The sequence below is a fragment of the Chrysochloris asiatica genome, unplaced genomic scaffold, assembly GCF_000296735.1.
Source record: "Chrysochloris asiatica unplaced genomic scaffold, ChrAsi1.0 scaffold00004, whole genome shotgun sequence".
In the NCBI taxonomy this organism is placed as follows: domain Eukaryota; kingdom Metazoa; phylum Chordata; class Mammalia; order Afrosoricida; family Chrysochloridae; genus Chrysochloris; species Chrysochloris asiatica.
The window spans coordinates 43,774,684-43,794,936 of NW_006408522.1; the positions used below are offsets into that span (position 1 = coordinate 43,774,684).

At 38.5% G+C, this 20,253-nt stretch overlaps 1 protein-coding gene across 1 annotated transcript in view; it reads left to right on the top strand.

Moving 5' to 3' along the window:
• The window catches only part of AQR (aquarius intron-binding spliceosomal factor), a 133,892-nt gene that overhangs the window by 97,071 nt on the left and 16,568 nt on the right, over window positions 1-20,253 (top strand). The window contains exons 27-32 of the mRNA XM_006831906.1: window positions 3,097-3,234; window positions 5,240-5,311; window positions 5,864-6,051; window positions 7,107-7,278; window positions 14,846-15,016; window positions 20,128-20,213. Coding sequence (XP_006831969.1) covers window positions 3,097-3,234; window positions 5,240-5,311; window positions 5,864-6,051; window positions 7,107-7,278; window positions 14,846-15,016; window positions 20,128-20,213 — 827 coding nt within the window. The remainder of the gene's footprint in view (window positions 1-3,096; window positions 3,235-5,239; window positions 5,312-5,863; window positions 6,052-7,106; window positions 7,279-14,845; window positions 15,017-20,127; window positions 20,214-20,253) is intronic.

Consider the following 20,253-nt stretch of genomic DNA (forward strand, 5'->3'; position numbering starts at 1 on the left):
AGGTTGAACTGCCGCCCTTGCAGTTCAAACCAACTTTGCAGTCCAGTGCATTAACCTGCAGTGCCACACCAGGATTCCCTGTTTCTTTTGTTGAAAAAATGTATTTGCAGTAAATAAGTCGTTTGTCTTGCAAAATTCTATACTGCAATCGCCACCATTTTTTTTCTATCACCAAGACCGTGTTTTTCAACTACTTATCTTCTTTGTTTCCAACTTTCACATTCCAGTCATCACTAATTATGAATGCATCTAGACTGCATGTTGAATCAATTTCTGAAGACGAATTGATAGAAGACTGAAGAAGTTGATAGAATTCTTCAATTTCATTGTCATTAATCTTAGTGGTTGTGCAAATTTAAATAAGAGTCGTATTAACTGGTCTTCTGTGTAGGTGTTTGGATAGTATCCCATCATAGATAGCATTTTATGTCAAAATAGATCTGGAACTGCTCTTTTTGACAATGAATATGACACCATTCCTATTCAATTTGGTGTTCTTGGCATGGTAAATTACGTAATTGTCAGATTAAAAATGGCCAATCCCAGTTCATTTCAGCTTAGTAATTCTTAGGATATTGATCTTTATTCATTCCATTTCATCTTTAACAACTTATAGTTTTCCTAGATTCATAGTTCGTATATCCTATGTTCTGATTATTAATGGATGTTTGCAGCTGTTTCTCCTTATTTTGAGTTGTATCCCATCCTCAAATGAAGGTCCTGACAGCTTTGTTCCGTTCATGTCTTAAAGGTCCACTGCACTCGAGCAGACATCTCTTCCCCAGTCATATTTTGAGTACCTTCCAACCTGAAGGGCTCATCTTCTATACTGTATCTGATAGTGTTTTACTGCTGTTCCTAAGGTTTTCAGTGGCTAAACTTTCTCTAGTTATCCGCCTCTCTTTCTTCCTAGTCTTCTTAGTCTAGAGCCTCCGCTGAAACCTGTCCACTATGGATGACACTGCTAGTATTTAAAATACCTGTGACAGAGCTTCTAGCATCACGTGACATGCCAGTCAACACAGTACAACAAACTGACGAATGAGTATAATCTCAAGTTCTTTTAAGTTTCCTTTAAAGGTTTTAAGTTTAGTTTTGCTTGTATTTTTTTCTTTTCTTTCTTTCTATTTTTAATTAAGTAAATGACTACAGAAAGTTCTCTCAGGCTCTTCTTAGCCACATTGTTAAGTGCTGTCAAGTTGATTCCGACTCATAGCGACCCTGTATAGGGTTTCCAAGGGGTGGCTAGTCTCCTTGTTGTTGTTGTCAGGTGCCATCAAGTCGGAACAGACTCATAGCGACCCCATGCACAGCAGAATGAATCCATGTCCGATCCTGGGCCAACCTCACTACCGCTGCCACACTTGACACCATCAATGATGTCACCTGGCCAATCCATCTCGTTGGGGGTCTTCCTCTTTTTCTCTGACCCTCCACCTTACCCAGCATGACATCCTTCTCTAGCGACTGTTCTCTCCGGACAATGTGTCCAAAGTATGAGAGACGAAGCTTAGCCATCTTGGCCTCCAAGGAGCACTCTGGTTGCACTTCTTCCAAAATAGATCTATTGGTTCTTTTGGCAGTCCATGGCACTTTCAGTATTCTCCTCCAACACCACAACTCAAAGGCATCAATTCTTCTATGATCTTCCGTATTCACTGTCCAGCTTTCGCATCCATATGAGGTTATTGAAAATACCATGGCTTGGGTCAGGCGCACCTTAGTCCTCAAGCTGACATCTCTGCTCTTCAACACTTTAAAAAGTTCCTGTGCAGCAGATTTGCCCAATGCAATACGTCGTCTGATCTCTTGACTGCTGCTTCCGCGAGTGTTGATAGTTGATCCAAGAAGAATGAAGTCCTTGACAACCTCCTTAGGGTCTTTCAAAAAATGGTCCAATAAAAAAAAAAACAGAAACAAAAAACCCCGATCCAGTCTTCCAAGGCCATAAGCTATGCCAGTTGAATTTATGGCAGAGAATAGGGGTCAATTCAGGTGGCTCTGGTGACTGTTTTGTCCTGGTGGGGGGGGGGGAGTCCTCCAGAGGCATAAATTAGACAGATTTTCTTGAAGGACACTGAACGATCCCAGGAGCTTATTATAAAGAACTTTTAAGGAAATAGATAACTGTGTTTGTGATGAATAGGCCAGGAAAGTTGTACTGAGGAATTGTTTCCCATCGTGACAATGCACCTGCAAGGGTTGTAAGTGCTTTTATGAGAGGATTTTGTTGGGAAACCTTACCACATCTGTCCTACAGCCCTGTTCTTACACCTTCAGGCTTCACTTTGTTCCCCAAACTCAAGGAACATTTTAAAATAACACAGTTTGATTTGCTCAGCCCAAAACTGCTGTTTCGATGTCGTGTACATTGAAGAGTGCAGAATTCTTCTAGGAAGGGTTGCTGTGTGACGCTATCCCCTAGGGCTCTGAAAATACCATCAGTGCTATTGCTGAGTCTGGATTACTCCACCCTTCCCGGGCTGACTTTTTAGCTACCATCACCTTGTCATCAATTCCCTACATGACATTTCTTCTGTTATGAATATAGTTGTTAGGAATTAATTCTATTGGAAATAGTTCCTATTTTCTTAGAGAGCTCGTCTGTGGTACAAGTACAGTGCTGGTTGATATTTTATTCAGTGTTCTTGTTTATATTGTAAATATTGTGACTTATACAAAAAGCAGCCCAATTATACCTTGATTATTACCTATTATTTGAACCCGATTAGTATTTAGCTAATAACAAACCAGAATTGTGATTCATTAGACTATCAGGAGTCCTGGTATGGCATTGTAGGATAATGCGCTGAACCACTGGGTAAGTTTTAGCCACAAGGTCTGCTGTTGAAACCCACCAGCCGCTCTTCGGAAACCCTATACTGGGTCACTTTGGATTGGAACTGACTCGATAGCACTTAACAACAACAACAACAGCAAGACTTAATTTTAAAAGACATAGTAAGAATTAGTAAGTACTGTACTATATTAATCTCACTGGAATTATGTCTGCTTGACTGGATTATATGAATATATGAGTAAACTATGTTTTTCTATGTTCATCTCTTCCCCCTCACTGCACCCCCATTCCAATAGGAATTCAGAGCCTCAGAACTGCTTCGAAGTGGACTGGACAGATCCAAATACCTTCTGGTGAAGGAAGCCAAAATCATTGCCATGACCTGTACTCATGCTGCCTTAAAACGACATGACTTGGTCAAGCTAGGCTTCAAGGTGAAGACCTCCATTTTAGTTCCTTAATTTATAATCTGTTCAGTTACTTTTTATTTCTTATATTTGAATTACTGAGGTTATTTCCCTTGGGGGTTGATTCAGCTCTAATGTAAGTTCATGTTTATAATGACTTTTAAATATGCTATTGCTGTTAAATGACATAGAGTCGGTTCCAACTCATAGTACCCTGTGTAGGGTTTCCAAGGAGTGACTGGTGAGTTTGAACCACTGAACTTGTGGTTCAGACTCACCTTACAGTCCAGTGTGCTGTATCCCACAACACCACACCAGGATTAATGACAATAAATTAATCTGTTTTAACAAGTACAAGGATTTGGTTAGACAAACACTGGATTACAGTGTTATTTAATGAACACATTGCCAATAACTAGATTTTGGTAAATTAGATTTGTTGTTGTTAAGTATTGTTGCATCTCTTCCAACTCAGCGACCCTGTATAGGATTTGCGAGGAGTAGTTGGTGAGTTTGAACTGTCAACCTTGTGGTTTGCAGTCCAGTGCTGATCTTACAGTGCCATACCAGGAATCTAATAATATACATATGGTTTGGCACTGTAGGATAAACAGTGGACCTTGAGGTCCTCAGAAACCATACACTACAAGGTTGCTATGAGTCAGAACCAACTCAACAACAACAATAACCAAAACCTAGGACTCCTGGTGTGGCGGTGTGTGATAAGCACTGGACTAGTAACTGCACGATCAGTGGTTCAGACCCACCAACCTCTCCTTGGAAACTCTATACAGGGTCACTGTGTGTTGAACCAACTCAATGGCACTTAACGACAGTATCACTTACCAGTATCACTTCCAAAGGAACTATAAAAACAGCATTTGACTGATTTTCACATATTAGACATCTCTGTGCTTCTGTTGTTCACATACTAAACATACATCCAGTTCCTGGTTATTTGGTCATTGTGTAAATGAAAAGCACTCCATGAGAACGTGAGTACTCATATAGAGAAATGGCGTCATCATATAGTTGAAGCCAGTGAAGAGTTTGAAGCCTGGAGGTGATAGTATCCTGTGATTGTTGGGTTGGGGGTTTCAAGGAGGCAAGACACAAAGAGAAGGGAAATCATTTGCTGGCATTAGAGCTGGGACTGGCACTAGAGTGGAGTTGTCATCTACATAAGAAGCATGAATAGGCTCAAGAGGTAGGTAGTTTTGAAGGTAGAATTGACGTGTTTGGGTGATATATTGAAAGCTTTAGGGTAAGAAGAGATAAGTAGATCATGGCATGCTAGTAGGATTCATGAGGGGAAAACAGTTACCTCAAAATACCTCCTAGCATTGAGTACCAGTGGCATTGACCTCATATACATTTATAAATTGGTTCTTGCTTATGTAGAACATAAAAAGAACTGAATTGAAAAGTGTGGTGATTTTAATGTAAAAAATTATGTATGCAATCTCCTCAAAGTAGAATTGTATACTTAGCGTGCTTCTCTGCGGTTAAAGGCTTGAATTGGTGAAGCAGGAGCGTAATGATAACTAAGACTATGAAGTTTTCTGTTTGAGTAATTTGTATGTTATTTCTACCTGAAATTATTTGCATCTGTTTAGATAGTTATTATTATTCTGTTGTTGTTAAATGCTGCTAAATCAGTTTCGACTCATAGCAACCCTGTTTAGGGTTTCTGAGGAGCACCTGGTGGTTTTGAACCGCTGATCTTGTGGCTTTCAGTCCAGTGCTCACTCTGTAATGCCACACCAGGAGCCCATTATTATTGTTATTAGTATTGTTGTTGTTGTTGTTGTTAAGTGCCATCGAGTCGGTTCCTCCCATAGCGACCCTGTACAGGGTTTCCGAGGGTGTAAATCTTTACGGGAGTAGAAAGCCTCATCTTTCTCCCGCGGAGCAGCTGGTAGTTTCAAACCGCTGACCTTAAGGTTCGCAGCCCGATTCGTAACCACTATGCTACTATTATGGAATTTAATTGGCTGTTTTGACAACTTTTTCCCCTTTCTACCTTTCTCAGTATGACAACATTTTAATGGAAGAGGCAGCTCAGATTTTGGAGATAGAAACGTTCATACCTCTTCTTTTGCAGGTAAGAATTTAAGATCTGAATCAAAAAGTAAATCGATTTTAAGAATCCTTCAGAAAGCCACACAGTTTTCGGGTGCTAATTGCCACAATTATGTATTTATCTTTAATATCACTATATTTGATATACTGTTTGATGCCTATAAACTTCCTTTCATCTAGTCACGAGTTATTTAGTAGTTTGTATTGTCTCTGAGAGTGCTATTTAATAATTCATATTCATCTCTATAGTTTTGAAAGAACAGTAATTATAGTCAAGAAAAGTACAGATGTCTTTGGCTGACTATTCCTATTAAAGTAGGGTGGTTCCATGCCTGCCTTCTCAACCCCTCTACCCTCCCTGGCCCACCATCAGCCAAGAGCAGTGATGCCCCTACTTGGTTCATTAGTCATTGTATGCATTTATCAGATCCCTTTGTATGGAACTGGTGAATATAGAGAAGTTGTAAACTAATGGAGTCGGTTATGTTGAATAAAACTCATGTGTAATAAGTTGGAAACTAACAGGATAATAAAGTTAGACTGTTTTTCTATTTCCTGATATTTCCTTTTGTAGAATCCTCAGGATGGGTTCAGCAGGCTGAAGCGATGGATTATGATTGGTGATCATCACCAGTTACCTCCAGTCATTAAGAACATGGCTTTTCAGAAGTATTCAAACATGGAACAGTCCCTGTTCACTCGCTTCGTTCGTGTTGGAGTTCCTACTGTGGACCTAGATGCCCAAGGGAGAGCCCGGGCAAGGTAAAGGAGACCCTTGTGCTTAAGGACCTCAGTTCACTGAGCCTGCTGTTTGTTACATCCCTAGTATCCAGGGCCTTACTCTACACATCTAAAGGCCCCTTTATTGCTTTTATCATGACGTGTGCATTGACCAAAATGAATGATTTCACTCATTATATTCATTGAGAGTCTTTTCACATCACTGATAATGTAAGGACTTCTTTTCACTGCTTGTTCCCTTTTTTTGAGTGTTCCCAAAAGATAGACAGTTCTTCTTATTTTATAATCTAAAGCAAAGTCAGGAGTCCTGGTGTAATGCCATAGGATCAACACTGGACTATCCTTATGCTAACCATAAGGTCAGTGGGGCAAACCCACCAGCCACTTCTATGCAGGGGTTCTCACTTATACTGTGAGAACTGACTCGACGGCACTTACCAGCAAAACAGAGTGAAATGAGAGCACATCAGTTCTTACTCATTGAATATGAAGTGCACACGTCCCATCTTGTAATTAGCCCAGTTTTTTCCTCAGTGTACAGTATTCCTTGATATTTGTATTTGGGGAGTAAAGATTGCGTGAATGTGAAGAGCACATGGAGCCGTCACTGTTGACATATCTCTCCTCTGACCCTTGGTTATGAAATATATTCCCTAAGGTCTTGGTATGGCAGTGTAAGATAAACACTGTACTGCTAATCTTAAGGTCATACTGAGAAAGCTAGAAGTGGGGAAAGTTGTCAAAAAGACAAACTAAATGCCATGTAGCATTAATAATAATAATGAACTTCTGTGAGGTACTATAGGATAAGCACTGGACTGTGAACCACAAGGTTGGCAGTTCAGACCCACCAAACTGCTCCTCAGAAACCCCATACAGGGTTGCTATGAGTCAGAATGGACTCCACAACACGTAACAACAACAAAGTTGAAGAGACATTGTTGCTGAAAGAGTAAGTAGAAACATGAGTGATGTGAACCTTAAAAGGAAACACAGTTTCTTTGTACCCCCTTATGTATATTAAGAGGAATTTTGCATTACTGATCGCTGTTTTTTGGGGGGTTATTTTTGGAAAGCTTGTGCAACCTCTACAACTGGAGATACAAGAATTTAGGAAACTTGCCTCATGTGCAGCTCTTGCCAGAGTTCAGTACAGCAAATGCTGGATTGCTGTATGACTTCCAGCTCATTAATGTTGAAGACTTCCAGGGAGTCGGAGAATCTGAGCCTAATCCTTACTTTTATCAGGTAAGAAAACACAGGAAACTTGTAAGTTTATGTTGCATATGTCTGATTGACTTGCTTTGTAAATCAGTAATACCAGACTGTTCCAACTAGTCATTGAAAACAAGAAAAATGAGGTTCTCACCTCACACACACAACACAAAAAGATCAATTTCAGATATATTAAAGGTATTTACATTAAAGAAAAGAAAACCATATTAGAGAGTATGAGAAGAAAATATTGATGAATATATAATGTTGGAGTAAGGATGATCTTCCTAAAAGCATGTTATCAAAGGCAGAAATCAGTAAGAAAAATACTGATGGGATTTGAGAGCAAAATTCATCATAGATATTTAACAAGCAATTAATTAAATTCTGGATATCTTATAAATAGCTTTTTTTTTTAAAAAAAAAATTCAACTCACCAGCACTAAAATATGATAAGGAAAAGAACATGAAATTCACAAAGAACAATAGCAACATAAAAAATATCACTCAGTGGACTGTTTCTTCCACCTGTTTGAGAATATTTCGTGTTGGAGAAGGTTTTTTTTGAAATTCTATACTTATAATGCCAGTGGGAAATTAATTTAGTGGGCACATTTGTCAGTATATATTAAAAGCAATGTCCCCACTTCTAGGAGTGTATTTTTTAAAAAATAGCTTGACAAGTTTGCCAAGATTGGTGTGCTAAAATATTTATCAAATCATTTCCTTTATTGGCATATTTGAAAATGAGGAACAACCTAGAAGTCTATGAGTAGGGATTGGTTACTGTATGAATCATTTCTTTCAGAAGGATCAGCATGAAGCTGGTCCCTATAAGGTGGAGGTTAAAGATATCCCAACTGTCTGACTGTTCGAAAAACTTGATACCACTCCATCCATCATCCTGATACCACTCCTCCCCTCCCTTCCTCCCTGGGTTCTGCAATATGCTGCAGATGTCTCATGGAACTCACAACTGTTCAGGGAATCATTCACACATTTGTGGAGGCTAGAAAGTCCTAAATCTGTCATTTAGATGGAGGGCTCTCCTCACTCATGCAGTCTCAGGAGTTGTGGAAGCCACATCAGTAGATCAGATGACAGGCTACTGATACACAAGACTGCGGGAACTGACGAGGAAGGTCAAGTGATAGGCCGGAAGTCCCACTCGCTGTAGATCAGACGAAGATGGGCCAGATGCAAGATCCAGAGTAAAAAAGTGCATTTTGCCCAAATATTTTTGTATATTGGACTCAGACCATGCCCCCAAGGAAAACTAAAGGGTGGTCACTTGAGTCACACCCTCTACTAAGGTGCCATTAAGTGCCATTGAGTTGGTTCCAACTCATAGCGACCCTGTATAGGTTTCCCGAGGAGTGGCTGAGTTTGATCCACCATACCCGGATTTTATGGTCCAATGCATTATCCTGCAGAACCATACCAGGACTTCCTAGTAAGGTAGGGGCATAAGTAATCCTTAGTCCCACCCTAGGTGTCCTGGTGTGGCACTGTAGGACAAGCCCTGTACCGCAAGTTCTGTTTGAACCACAAGTTCAATGGTTCAAACTACCAGTCGCCCTTCGGACACCATATACAGGGTCGCTATAAGTTGGAACCACCTCCATGGCACTTAACAACAACAACAGTCCTTAGTTCCACCTTACTCCTTGTTATTAAATACCATTGAGTTGATTCCAACTCATATCGATCTTGTATAGGGGTTCTGAGGAGTAGCTGGTGGGTTTGAACCACAGACCTTGTTCTTAGCAGTTTAGCGCATATCCGTCAGCACCACATCAGGACTCTACCTTAATCCTTAACCCGACCTTAATTTTGCTCATTAATGACTTGCTTCAAAATGGGTCTATAGTCATAGGCATGTTGCTGTTGTTAAGTGCAGTCAAGTTGGTTCTGACTCATAGTGACCCTGGATAGGGTTTTCTAGGCTGTAAATCTTTGCGGGAGCAGAAAACCTCAGCTTTCTCTTGTGGAGTGACCAGTGAGCTCAAACCGCAGACCATATGGTTTTCAGTCCAGTCCTTATGCTGCAGAGCCACTATGCTCCCCAATCACAGGCATCTTCTTGTTAAGTGTTGTTGAGTCATTTCCAACCCATAGCGACCCTGTCTGTCTCGGGTTTCCAAGGAGTGGCTGGTGACCTTGAACCACCGACCTTGTGATTCAAATGACTTTGCAGTCCAGCGCATTAGCCTACAATATAGAGGCTAGGATTACAATACGTCACAGAATGGAGGAATCTGGCTAGAAGCGCAGTAAGAAATAACTGCTCTGCAGTTATATTGTTACTGTTTCTATATACAGATACATTGAATAGCCACTAAGAATGATAACATAACTTTGTTTATTGATAGGAAAAATGTGTATGCTATACTGAATGGAAAAAGTCAGATTTCAAAGCAGTGTTCCATTTTATTTCTAAAAATGAACATGATGACATACATATAAAACTTGTGCAAATAAACTGTGAAATACATACGAATAATCTATATAAATACAATCTGGTAGGATATATATGAACATATGACAGTCTTCAATTAGTAGGTGGCTCTTAGTGTGATTTTCAGTTTCTTTGTTCTTGTTTCTTCGGTCTTTAGAGCACAATATATTATTTATTTTAAAGATCCTGAGTAAAACATGAAAAAAAATCAAAGATCCCGGGCTCAAATGTATGTATGTAGATGTAGCTTCCAGCACTCATCTGTGATTGTGTCCTACTGTGGTCACTTGCATGGTGCTGTGGTGGTGGACACTGTGGCAACAGTGTTGTAAATACCAGCAGGATCACCCATCATGGACAGATGTAAGCATATCTTTCAGAGTGAGAAGAAGGACCTATTTCTGAAAAAAAAATAAATAAAAATAAAAAAACCTGGTCAGTGAAAACTTTATGGATAACTGCAGAACATAGTCTGATCTAGTGCTGAAAGATGAGCCCCTCAGGTTGGAAGGCACTCAAAACAGGACTGGAGAAGAGCTGCTTCTCAAAGTAGAGTCACCCCTAATGACATGGATAGAGTAAAGCTTTCAGAACCTTCATTTACTGATATGTCATGACTCAAAATGAGTAGAAATAGATGTGGACATTCACTGGTAATTGTGACGTGGAATGTATGAAGTATGAATCGAAAGAAAATTAGAAAATTTCAATACTGAAATGGAATCCTTGAAGATCAATATCCTAGGCATTAGGGAGCTGATATGAACTAGTATTGGAGATTTTGAACCAGGCAATTAATAGGATCCACTATACTGGTAATGACACACTGAAGAAGAAGAACAAGGTCACAATCATCGACAAAAGAACATTCCATGATCTAACCTGAAATACATTGGTGATGGTGGTAAGTGCCGTTGAGTCGGTTTCGATTCAGCAACCCTGTATAGGGTTTCTGAGGAGCAGCTATTGGGTTTGAACTGTTGACCTTGTGGTTAACAGTCAGTGCTTATCCTACAGCTCACATCAATCAGTTAGTGATGGGATAATCTCTATATACTACAAGGAAGTTGAATATTAATACAACTAATATTCTAATTTATACACCAACAACGAATACCAAAGATGAAGAAATTGTAGAATTTTACCAAGTTTTGCAGACTGAAATTGTCTAGACATGCAATCAAGATACATTGAAAATTACTGACAATGGAATGCAAAGGTTGGAAACCAAAAAGGATCTAGGAATTTGGAAATATGCCCTTTGTGATAAAAACAGTGCTGGAGATGGCATGATAGAATTTTGCAACATCAGTGACTTATTCATTGCAAGTACCTTTTTCAACAATATAAACAGAGACATCATGTGGGCTTCTTTGGATGGAATACAAAAGAATCAGATTCACTATGGAAAGAGATGATGGAGAAACTCCATATCATCAGTCCGACCAAAGCCAGGGGCTGACTGTTGAATTACTCATGTACAAGTTAAAGTTGAAACCAAAGGAAACTAAAATAAATCCATAAGTGCCTCTTGAATTTAGAGATCATCTCATAGTAGATTTGATGAACATTACCAGCACTTTTTTGTGGGGTGACATCAAGGACATCATACAGGAACAAAACAAACAGCCATTAAAAGGACAGAAAAGGAAGACCAAAAACGAATGTCAGAAGAAACTCTGAAACTTGCTTTTGAACATAGAGTAGCTCAGTCAAATAGGAGAAATGGTATAAAGTTGCTGAATAGAAGATATCAAAGGGCAGCTTGAGAAGACAAAGTACTATTATGAAATACGCAAAGACCTGAAATTATAAAAGCAGGAGGGAAGAATACACTTGGCATTTCTTAAACTGAAAAACAACAACAACAACAACAATAAAACATTCGAGCATCAAGTTGCAATGGAGTCCTGGTGTGACGCTGTGAGTTAATGCACTGGACTGCAACGTCATTTTGAACTGGAAGGTCGGCAGTTCAAGCTCACCAGCTGCTCCTCGGAAACCCCACACAGGGTTGCTATGGGTCAGAACTGACTCGACAGCACTTAACAACAACATGGGCAAAATATTGAACAATGCAGGAAGCATAAAAAGAAGATAGAAAGAATACATAGAGTTTTTCATCAGCATTTAACCATGTCAGAACATAGCATGTGATTGTTTTTTAAAAAGATGGTATTGAAAGAAGTCGCCCAAGCTGTACTGAAGGCATTGGTGAAAAACAAGACTCCAGGAATTGATAATAGCAACTGAAATGTTTCAACAAACAAATGGAGCACTGGAAGTGCTTACTTACCTGTGCCAAGAAATTTGGAAGATCGGTATCTAGATAGCCAACTAGAAGAGATCCATATTTGCAACCATTCCAAAGAAAGGCGATCCAACAGAATGCATAAATTATCAAACATACCATTAATGTCACACGTAAGTAAAATTCTGCTGAAACTAATTTTTGAATGGTTGCAGTGGTACAACAGCAGGGACCTGATAGATAGTAAAAGCAGATTCAGAAGAGGACATAGAGTGAGGAATATCATTGTTGTCAGATGGCTCTTGGCTAAAAACAGAGAACACCAGAAAGATGTTGACCTGCATTTTATTGACTGTAACAAAGGCATTCTACTGTGTGGATCATAACAAATACGGATAATAACACTTCATTATTCTCATGTGGAACCTGTATATAAACCAAGAGGCAATTGTTTGAGAAGAACAAGGGGAGACTGTCTAACTTAATCAGGAAAGATATGCATCAGAGTTGTACTCTTTCGCCATACTTACTTCAGTCTGTATGCTAAGCAAATAATCTGAGAAGTTGGACTATGTGAAGAAGACGTGGCATCTGAATTGGAGGAAGGCTCATAAACAACCTGCGATATGAAGATGACACAACCTTGTTTGCTGAAAAGAAAGAAAACTTGAAGTACTTATTGATGAACAAAGAGTACAGCCTTCATTGTGGATTACACCTCAACATAAAACAAAGTCATCACAACCAGGTTAATAAGCAACATTATGGTAATCAGAGAAAAGAATGAAGTTGTTAATGGTTTCATTTTACTTGGATCAACAGTCAACACCAATGGAAGCAGCAGTCAAGAAATCAAAGATATATTTCACAGAGCAAATATGGTACAAAAATCTTTAAAGTTTTAAAAAGCCTAAATTGTCAGTTTGAAGACTAAGGCATGCCTGACGCAAGCCCATGGTATTTTCAGTTGTCTCAGATGCATCAAAATTGATGACCTTTTAATGGCAACTTTAACATGTTTTTTTATTTTAACTTCCCTCAAATTAATGGTATCTTTTTTAATAGCTGCCTTGGAAGGTTGCTAAATATTTTATTAGCATTTCTCTCAGGTTTTCATTACATACCATTTTGCTATTTCTTTTTCAGTTAGTTATATTACTGGAGCCATACCATTATTAGGTCGATTATCTGTTGTTGTTTTATTCTTCCATTAAGTCTAACTCTGTATAAATACATTTTAAATGATTTGCTGCTATTCATGATATTTCTGAAGATTTGAAGGCATTTTCCTTCATCCCAAAGTGAAAGCATTCTGCATTTAAGTGATAACATTTGAGAAGTTAGAATCTGTAAGAAAGAGGATGGATAGATGGATAAATGAATTAATGTAACTGATCTGTATGGAACTGTAATTTTTGGAGAGAGTTTAAAATGTTTGTTAATATACACGTCATATTGTTTATTGTTAGTATCTCAAGTCCGACTTTTGAGCAAAGGACCAACATTCCGTTTTCATGTGAAAAAGTAAACAGATCTTGATTTTACTCCTTGCATAAGTCTTGCCAAAAATACACATTTTAAAAACTAAATTTCAGCCCTAGCTTTTAATATGATTATTTCTATATTTCCCAGTTTTGGTCTTTTATTTGTATTAGAACTATCACTTAGATAAATGTAATTAGCCACTGTTACAGAAAAATAGAATTATAGAGTAAGGTGGATTCTATTCCCTATTGGCTTTCAAAGAACTTTGTTAAGTACTGTTGAGTCATTTTCAACTCAGTTTGTCACAAAAGATCTGGTTTTTTCCTTGTCTACTCTCTTTTTCTTGGTTGCAATCTCTAAAGAAGTAGATTTTTCTCCTCCTGGGTAGGTTTGAACCACCAACCTTTTAGTTAACAGTGAATGCTTTACCATTTCTGCAACCAGGACTCCAAAGAACTAAAAATTTTAAATAATTCAGACTGTGTGAGTCTGTAATCAAGAAGCAGGATAGAAATGATTGTTCTGAAGATCTTCCTATAATTTTCCTATTGCCGACTACTTTTTTTTATATATATAATGTTCTGTGTATGTGCTCATTTGAATTTCCTCTACTTCGAATGCATTTTATACTAAACTGAATAGCCTATGTATGATTCCTCTCTTTCAAGTTCACTTAAGCCATTGGTTTTTTTTAAAGCTGCTTCCCAGTAACGTTTAACCATGGCTTCTAATGTAACAAATAGTAAGCCAAACAGGCTAGTTTTAGGCCCCATCCTCTTCCCACCTAAAGTGATCTGATAGGTCTAACAGCCATCAGTAAGAGAACATAAGCCAAAACCAAAACTAAACAAAAACCACAAAGAAGTGCAAGAAGGGAAAGCACTGTGCATTGCAGCAGGATTTGATTTCTTTATTGTGACTGCTGTGGTCCCTGGAATAGCAAGCCTTTAAATTGAGATCTGATTTTGTGATTGTTCCATGTATTGCAAATCCATTGCAATTATCCAAGGAAAAGAATTACCATATACTATATTTATTATTAAACTAGCATATGGTCATGCCTCAGTTTTATAAAAGGTTATTTATTATGTTGTTGTTGTTGTTAAGTGCCGTCTAGTCGATTCTGACACATAGCGACCCCGTAAAGGGTTTCTGAGGCTGTAAATCTTTACGGGAGCAGAATGCCTCATCTTTCTCCCGTGGGACCACTGGTAGTATCGAACTGCTGACCTTGAGGTTCACAGCCCAATTTGTAACCACTACGCTACCAGAGCTCCTTATTATATAGGTTATTAATTCTTCATTTCCTGTGTTGTACTAAATGAACAAATTACTTGATTAACTATTATCTGTATAAAATTGGAAAAAAGAAATACATGCACAATCTTACTATGTTTGCATTGCAGAATCTTGGAGAGGCCGAATACGTGGTAGCACTCTTTATGTATATGTGTCTACTTGGCTACCCTGCTGACAAGATCAGTATTTTAACCACATATAATGGCCAAAAACATCTCATTCGTGACATCATCAATAGACGATGTGGGAGCAATCCATTGATTGGAAGACCAAACAAGGTAATAGTATGAACTCTTATTTATCACATTGGCAAGATTGAAAGGATCATATTTGTTATGAGTGACTGATGGTGTTCCACTTTCTTCTTTGCGATCTCCCTTCTAAGGTATGTGTCGATATGAAATAATAGGAACTATATCACTAGTCCTTGGGCAGCACTATCTGATTTTGTGTGTGTGTGAACATCTCTCTCAATTACCAAACTGAAGATTTGTGTTGATAATAACCAGAATTGTTTCTAAAACTTTTTGTTGGTCAAATAATGGATGGTGAGATCACATTCCAATTTTTGTATGGCTTTGTCTTGTATGTGGAGATACGTTTTGTCTTGGGTAAATATATTCACACTTTGTTAAGTGTCGTCGAGTCGGTTCCGACCCATAGTGACCCTGTGTTGGGTTTCTGAGGAACAGCTAGTGAGCTTAAACCGCAGACGTTGTGGTTCAAACTGACTTTGCAGTCCAGCGTGTAAACCCACAGCGCCACACCAGGACTCCATTTATTTTTTAGACTTTTATTATACAATATGATATAATAACATCCACTAAAAATGTGCTTCATTTTGATTTTGTTAATAAAAGTTTGCATAAATTAGATAAAATAACAAAACATAAGTACAGTAATTATTAATAATAAATTTAGGACTTTGTACATGTTATTATTAAATTCTTCCACCATTTCTTGGAAATCATCCAAACGCAACAAAGGAGAATGGAAGGCTTAGTGAGCTTACCCAGATCAGGTGACTTAAGACAGGAAACATGGAGGAAAAAGAAATGAAAGGCCAATGTTGATACCTCTGAAGGTGAGAGGTATACTCTGAAATAGAAAAGCTACCTCTCTGTCATCCAACAATGAATGTGGGATTTAGAATGAACAGAAGAACACTTCCTAGCTCCACGTTGGTCAAAAGAGCCTAAAAACCAAAAGCCACACCCACTGCCATTGAGTACTTGTGACTCATAAACCTGCCCCTGTCACCCCACACAAAGGGTTTCTGAGACTGTACATCTTTATGGGAGCAGTCTCTCATCTTTCTCCCATAGAGTGACTGGTGTGTTTGAACTGCTGACCTCTCAGTTAGCAGCACCTAACCCATAGTACTACTCTAGCTCCTTAAAACCTATCATAAAATGCCCCAACCCCACCGCCTTCTAGTTGATTCTGACTCATAGCAACACTATATTTAGTTTCTGGAACTGTAAGACTTTACAGGAATAGCCAGCCTCATCGTTCTCCCGTGGAGAAATATAAATGAACTATATTGGCCAAAAGTAGACTATTTCTACACTTGCAGAGAAAAAGAGGTCCTTTTGCTGTGAAATGATTCGGTTTTTAGAAAATAGCTCCCTGCTCACCCTTACTTAGCAATAGCTACTTTAAAAAAATCTAACTTAGTCGTTGGTAAATACTAAAATAGAAGTAGCACCAGACTATATAAGTAAAAATGAAAGAGCAACAAAACATACTAGTAAACAGTATGCATGTTGGCCTGGAACACATGACAATTGTGAATATGCACTTTGTTATGAATTTTAATTTTTTAAACGGTTAAATGTTTAACCATTTCTCAGAGGAAAGGCTACAAATCAAAATGCAAAGAAACAAACTGAAAGAAAATGAAACAAATGATAGAATTGAATTCAAAGTTAGCAGGACTACAAGGAGGAATAGATGGTGTAGAAATCACCATAACGTATATAAAGAATGAAGATGAGAAATGAATAACTTAGAAATATAGAAAGCTTAAAAATAGAAGGGCCACAGTACCAGAACCCTGTCTGTTATAAGTAACAGAAAACCTTAACTCAATTAAATAATAGGAAGTTACCAGCTCTCATAACAAGAAGATGAAAGTCGGATGTTCAGAGTTGGATTCCAGCATGTCTCAGTGATGCCATCTGGGACCAGGTTTATTGCATCCTTCTCCTCTACCATTCTTATGCCTGCCCATTTCTCAGTCAAGTCTCTTGGTGGTCAGGATGGTAATAGAATTTTCAAATCTAACATCTATACCTACGAAAGCTGGCACTGACCATCTCTCCCACAGCACTCTCTCCTTCTCATCTGGGTTCCATAATTCATTACAGTGACCACACAGAACTCAGACAGCATACTTTCAGTAATGGGGTTTGTTAGAGAAGTTAATAGGTCAAAAAATCAAACGATGTGTTGCATTAGGCAAATCTGCACAAGACATCTTTAAAGTATTCAAAAGCAAGTTGTCAGTTTGAGTTCTGAGGTGCGCCTGACCCAAGCCATGGTATTTTCAATAGCCTTGTGTGCATGTGAAAGTTGGACAATGAATCAGAAAGATAGTAATCAAGAATTGATGCATTTGAGTTATGGTATTGGAGGACAATATTAAAAGTACTGTGGACTGCCAAAAGAACAAACATCTATATTGGAAGAAGTACAACCAGAATGCTCCTAGAAGCCAGGATGGCTATACTTGGTGTCTCATACTTAGAACATATTATCACAAGGGATCAGTCCCTGGAGAAGGACTCCATTCTTGGTGAAGTGGAGGGTTAGCAAAAAAGAGAAAGACTCCCAATGAGATGGATTGGCACAATGGCAGAAGCAATGGCTCAAGCACAATGATGATCATGACATTAGTGCAGAACCAGGCAGTGTTTCATTCTGTTGTCAGTACCGACTTGACAGCACTCAACAACAACAGGGTCAGAAAATGCTCAGGACATAGTTCTTCCAGTCAGGACAGACTCTCCTCAGCCATGCCATAGGCAGGCCTCCCTCTGCATGGACAGTGAATGTTACAGCTCTTTTAGGACTGCTGATAAGTAACCCACAGGGCACACCACTTTACCATAACCTCAGCCCGAAGGTGCTCAGCTCCGAGCTCAGTGGGTCAGCAAACCTGACTGCCCCAGTTAAGTGCCTGGAGGCACCCCACTCTAAAAGCAATCCTCCTGTTCAGAGTCACTCAGCTCTATTTGCTCCATGGGCTGCTTCATGCTCTGACTCTTGGTTCTGTGGCTGTTGCTTCTCTGCCCCTCTAGTATCACAGAACTCTGTCCCTGGGTCGAGGAGGTTCAGCACACAAGAATCTTGGGTCCAAAATACATCACTTCTGGCTCTTCTTGGATGAGACTGAGATCCCCCCTTCTGCTTCTGAAATGGTTCATGTTATATTCACATTAGAATTCCAAGTTTTTACAGTCACCGTTAACTCTGTTAACAGTCATATCATACTATCAGTGTCTTCTCTTACTCAGACCCGTCAGTAAAAGACTCCTTTGGTGGTAATTACCAAGACTAAGGCTAGAAGAGGCATATTAAGTAGTTCACTACACTACAGAACCAAATAACAAAGGACTTACATCCAGAATATATGAACTTCAATAAAAGTCAGTGTTAAATAGACAACCCAATGTAAAATTAGCACATGATTTGAAAAGATACTTCACACAAGAAGATATGAATGACCAATAAGAACATGAAAACATTCTTAAAATTAATTGTCAGAAAAATACAAATTAAACATACAGTGGCCACTACACACTCAATTTAAAAACAAAAACATTGCTGCCAAGTCCCTACTGACTTACGAGATCCCATGTGTTACAGGGTACATGTGAGCTCCTGGGGTTTGCGGAGCTATAATCTTTATCACAGCAGAGTGTGTGGCCTTTTCTCCACTGTATTACTGGGTGGGTTTATATAGCCTTTCAGTTACTAGTCAAACACATTTACTAGAATCCCACCCAACGGTCTATTCACTCAGTAGAACTAAATTGTAAAACCAATATGCTAAGTGTGTGCAAGAATGGAGCAAGAACTGTGGTACTAGAACATTGCTGGTGAACAGATAAAATGGTTTAAAATTTTGCAGAACAGTTTTTCTGTTTTTTAGAAAGTTAAATATACACGTAACCATTTAAATTAGTGACTTTATTCCTAGAAATGAAAGCTTGTGTCCACAAAAATATATGTACATGAATACTGATTACAACTTTATTCCAAATGGTTCTAAAATGTCCATGAATTTGTTGTCAAGTACCATCAAGTTGATTCTGACTCATAGCATCCTTATACCAGATTTCTAAGAAGCAGCTGGTGGGTTTGAACCGTCGACCTTTTGTTTTCCAGTCCAGTGCTTATCCTACAGCACCACACCAGGAGTCCATGTACATGAATAGGTGAACATAAACCAATTGTGATGCATTCAAGAAATACCACTCAGCAGTAAAATATAAACTTTTAATGCATACAACACATGGGTGAATCTTGAAAATGTGCTGAGTGAAGAAGCCAGAAACAGAAGAGTTCATGTTTTGTTATTCCATGTTTATAGAATTCTGGAACTGGCAAAGCATAATCAATACTGTTAAGAAGCAGATCAGTCGTTGCCTGGGACTGGGGATGAGAATTTAATTTAAAAGGGCCTAAGAGAATTCTTTGGGGATGATTGGAAATTTTGATTATGCTAGTGGTTGTATGGGGATATATATATATATAGTTAAAATTCATCAAATTATACCTTTAAAAAATGGGTGCATTTTATCGCATATAACTTATGCCCAAATGACATTTATTTAAAAAGAAATGTTTTGTAAACTCACTGAAAGCGAGACCAGGACTTCATGTGCATTGAGTTTATGAGAAAGAGGTAAATCCAGGAATGCTAATACCAGATTCTGAACCCTTCCTGAACATTCCTATTTATACATATGTTTCAAATTCAGCAGAAAGTACGGTTAAGGTTATTTTTATCTTTCGACAGAAAAATGCTGTAGACATTGTCCCTTTAATGAAATATAGCAACCTGTTGGGGGGAAAGTACTAATTCCATTTAAAAAAAAGTTTACTTCATCAGAATGATGAGAAGTAAATATACGGAAGAGTGATGCAAGTGTGTCTAATGTAAGGACCTGACCTAGTCTGATGGCTGTGTTTTCTCTCAGTAGTACTCGTCCATTAACGTTGTTCTCTCAATCCCAAGTGTTTTGTGGTGTTTCTTTGGGTTTGGTTATCTTAGGGCAGGATGTTTGAGTTTAGCTTGTTATTTAAATGATCCTGGGATCTTTGGACTTTTTATTGTGTTTTTGAAAATAAACTCCATTTCCCTTTCTTTCTTCTTCCTAAGGTGACAACTGTAGACCGATTTCAGGGTCAACAGAACGATTATATTCTTCTTTCTCTAGTACGAACCAGAGCAGTGGGCCACCTGAGGTATGTCAGAAAAATGTTCCTAGTAGTATACGGTCTTACC